Source organism: Penaeus monodon, chromosome 4, assembly GCF_015228065.2.
Source record: "Penaeus monodon isolate SGIC_2016 chromosome 4, NSTDA_Pmon_1, whole genome shotgun sequence".
Taxonomy (NCBI): domain Eukaryota; kingdom Metazoa; phylum Arthropoda; class Malacostraca; order Decapoda; family Penaeidae; genus Penaeus; species Penaeus monodon.
Genome location: NC_051389.1, coordinates 32,615,485 through 32,619,322, shown reverse-complemented (window position 1 = coordinate 32,619,322; position 3,838 = coordinate 32,615,485). Strand labels below are relative to the sequence as shown.

At 33.4% G+C, this 3,838-nt stretch overlaps 1 protein-coding gene across 1 annotated transcript; it reads left to right on the top strand.

Annotated features, from left to right (window-relative positions):
• Window positions 1-109: 109 nt before the first annotated feature.
• LOC119571663 (translation initiation factor eIF-2B subunit beta-like) lies at window positions 110-3,266 on the top strand (the record flags this gene model as incomplete). The annotated part of the gene is given in 4 exon segments (XM_037918863.1): window positions 110-266; window positions 465-659; window positions 2,309-2,487; window positions 2,712-3,266. Coding segments are annotated over 4 exon segments (604 nt in total), but the record flags the coding sequence as incomplete, so codon positions are not given.
• Between the last annotated feature and the right edge of the window lie 572 nt (window positions 3,267-3,838).

The following is a 3,838-nucleotide window of genomic DNA, read 5'->3' as shown; positions in this document are numbered from 1 at the left end:
ACATACCAAACACACACACACACACACACACACATACATAACAACACACACACACATTTTACTAAAGCATAGCATATAAAGATGTAGAGATATCCTTGCTTTTTTCTAGCCAAGAATTGATATCACTGCAAGGGGAGAGCAAAATTCACAATGATGAAGTGATTATGACTTGTGGGATGTGCCCTATGGTTTTAGCCTTCCTCACAAAAGCAGCAAGAAGAAGGAAGTTCCATGTTATTGTGGCTGAATGTGCACCCAAGTATGATGTAAGTTTGATCTGTTATTTATTGATGACATGGGATGATTATATAAATAAAAAAACGTTGATTTCAAAATGGTAGTTTTACAAATGATTGAAGTTTAATAACAGCATACTGCAGAAAGTTATGAATCTCTCTTGTTGAATGTGATAACTCCTTTTAACATCTTGGTATTTTTTATATGCTATATTCATTTATTTCCAGGGTCACAAGATGGCAAAATGCTTGTGTACAGCTGGCATCCAGACAACACTTATTCAGGATTGTGCTATCTTTCCCATGATGTCTCGTGTCAACAAGGTCATCATTGGAACGCGCACTGTTCTAAGCAATGGTGGCATCAAGACATTTGTTGGTGCTGCTACATTGGCTTCTGCAGCAAAATTTTATTCTGTACCTGTAAGTAATAGGCTCCTATATGTATATTCTCTGCTAAAATATCAATTTGATGTCATATGCATTAGGAATAACATGCAGTATTAGGAAGGGAAACATTCCCCCCCCCCCCCATCCTAAAATGTTTTTGATGTATGACTGCCAAAACTACACTCTTATTCTTGTCTTCGTGATCTCGACTCAAATATCTTAATATCTTAATAATTGTTTTTTTATGTTTGTGAAAAAAATGGTTTTGTGTTAACATTGCTTTTCTATAAACATTGTTTTTTTTTTTTAGCTTTCCAATATTCTAAAATAACTGTACATTTTTTTTCTTTCTTTCTTTCTTGTTACTATAGAACCTACTGAAGTAATGTAGTTTTAGTAGATTGGACCATTTTTGTTCTTCCCCCCTCCTCCTCTGCAAATTTATCATATTGCATGACTGAATAGATTTACTTGAGAATGCTTTTTGGGGCAGCATCCCCAGGGTCTTCCCATAATTGTCAGGTTTTTTCCCTAAACTTACCAATGGCAGGACAAAAGGCTTATCTGATAAGGATTTTGGGTTTTAACTCCATTTTCATGGTAAAGTATGTTTAATTTATTTATTTATTTATTTTTTTTATTTATTATTTTTTTTTTTTGTCTGACTGTCATGACACACAAGAAACACTACTCAAAGTGAAAATTGGTCTTTGTCTCTCTCGGTTGAGTCATAAAGGACATTTAGAAAAAGCACAGGTCTAAAAAATATGTGATAAATGATGTCTCGCTGTCTCCTATTTAAAATGAAGACAGTGATTTCACAATTATGGTACTTTTGATGAGGCAAGCCCACTTAACAACTTTGGTTACCCCTTAGAATGTTTATTTTCAAAAAAAAAAAAAAAAAAAAAAAAAAGTTTGGAAAAAAAATACAATTTTAGATTTGAGTAAAACTCTGGTATCACTGACATTGTCATTCAGAATTTATCCAATAATGGTTCATCTTTTATAATATCTTGGTTACATGAAAACTACAAATATAGAATGATAGAGAAACCATTTCAGGAAAAGGGGGTCTAAAAAATTTACGTGTGGTTTGGCAATCATAGGAGAGATTCATGTAGGCAAAAGCTTTACAAATATGCATGTAACCCTGAAATTCAAAATAGAATAGGCTGATTTGAGGTAATTAAAAAACTTGTGTGGTCCCCTTCATCCAAGGCCCCGTGAAAATGTTATGTTCACTAACATTTTATTTTGTGAAATATTTCTACATGTAGATGGTGCTTGGCCTCAAAGTGTCAATTAGTAGACCCTGTAGCCTCACCAGATTTCACCTTTCTTTGATTTGTTTTTCTTTCTTTCTTTACTAATGCTATCAATATTGATGCTGTTATGCTTATTACAGACATTAAAATTATAATGTTTTTAGCATTACCAGAAGCAGTACAAAATAAAAGAGAATATTTCTGAAAATCAAGGGATAGGGTAAATAAGAGAGATTCCTTGGTGACTAAGCACTTGTGGAGCTATCTGTGTATTACGACATGGTCATGGCCTATGTATACACTTGACATTCCCAGTGGTATTATGTTAAACTCTATACACTCATTTGGTACCACTAATGTGTCTTCATGAAGGAGAAACTAATGTATACTTTTATGCTATACTATTCTTTACAGCTCTATGTTTGTACACCAACATACAAGTTCAGCCTTGTAGCGTGTGAAGAAGTGAACCACTATAACAGTGGCAATCTTGTAGTCCCTCCCAGTGCCAATCTGCCTCCTTCAGTTGATGTGGCAGTAGCTCAGTTTGATTATGTTCCACCTGAGAATGTTACTAGCTTTATCACAAACAAGTAAGTGGTCATCATTCATGCTGAAATTGAAGAGGTCAAATTTAATATTTTGTTCCTGTAAAGTTTTGGATATCAATGTAGTTAAATTGGTAGCTTCTTATAATGTCATCAGAAAAGTCATTTGATGTGTAAATTGTGATGCCTGTAGCTCTGTTGTTTCATGTATAGATTTTGTGATCTTCAGAAAAGTTAGCCCATATTTAATGGAAAAAACTTCTTTGCAGCCGTGGCATTGCTCCAGCCTATGTGTACCGGCAGTTAAGCGAGCTCTACCATCCAACGTCATATGACCTTTAGAAATATGGTATGTTGATAAATTATACATTCATTTTTATAATGAATGTGTGATTATTTTTCAAACCTTGTTAGCTTACTAAATTTACATGAAAAGGCAAGTTTGTCAAAATTGATATTAGAATCTTGAAAGCTTAAATTTTTTGATTTGCCTAATCATAAATATACTGTACAATTTCATTTCCTTCTGATATGTAATTAACTTCAGATTACCAAGTTTAGTTAATTTCATTTGTCCAGCAATTTTTTTTCAGATTTGCTATATGTATAAGTCTATTCATAGTTTTTCCCCTTTATATTTGATTTGACATTGTTTGAGAAAATCAATTTGATAGCAAACAAGGAAAAATGTATTTTTGTGTCTGTTACATGGTAGGAAAGTGGGTAAAAAAGAAGATATTGGAAATGTCTGTTAGTGCTGTGAAGTGATGAATTACATCTTTGTATTTTTTACAGAAATAATAAAAAAGTATCCATAAAATATAGTTGCAATTATTTTGCTGACCTAATACAACATATATTTCACAAATTTCATACAAATGGAGAATTGGATAATCTATAATATGCCAAGTGACAGACTAACAATAAAGATATTTGTGGGTTGTTGATGGTACAAGTGGAAAGAAAAGCACAAGATCGAGTTGAGTGGCGAAGAATGGTGGAGAGGTCCACGGCTGCTCAAACATGAGCATACCGTTATTGATGATGATAATAGTCATCACAGGTGAAAACTAGTTTCAAAACTAAAGTAGCTTGTTAGTCTAGAAGCAATGTTTTACTCCTCTGTCACTGTAAAACCCTTTGATGATATCACTGAAACTGTAACAAAAGATGTATGTAATAATTACTTGTAAGCTTACTTGATTCCTTTGCCAGCCTCAATAGAAATCTAGGAGACACAGTACGTTCTGTACTAGGGAAAATTAAAAAGGTCAAACCAGTACAATGCTCTTTATCTCATTTGGAGAGGCTTCAAGGTGGCAGTTCTCCAGGTTTCTTTTCCAAGTCTCAGTGCTTATAAATTGTGTAGGAGTTGATGGGAAACATAAAACTATAT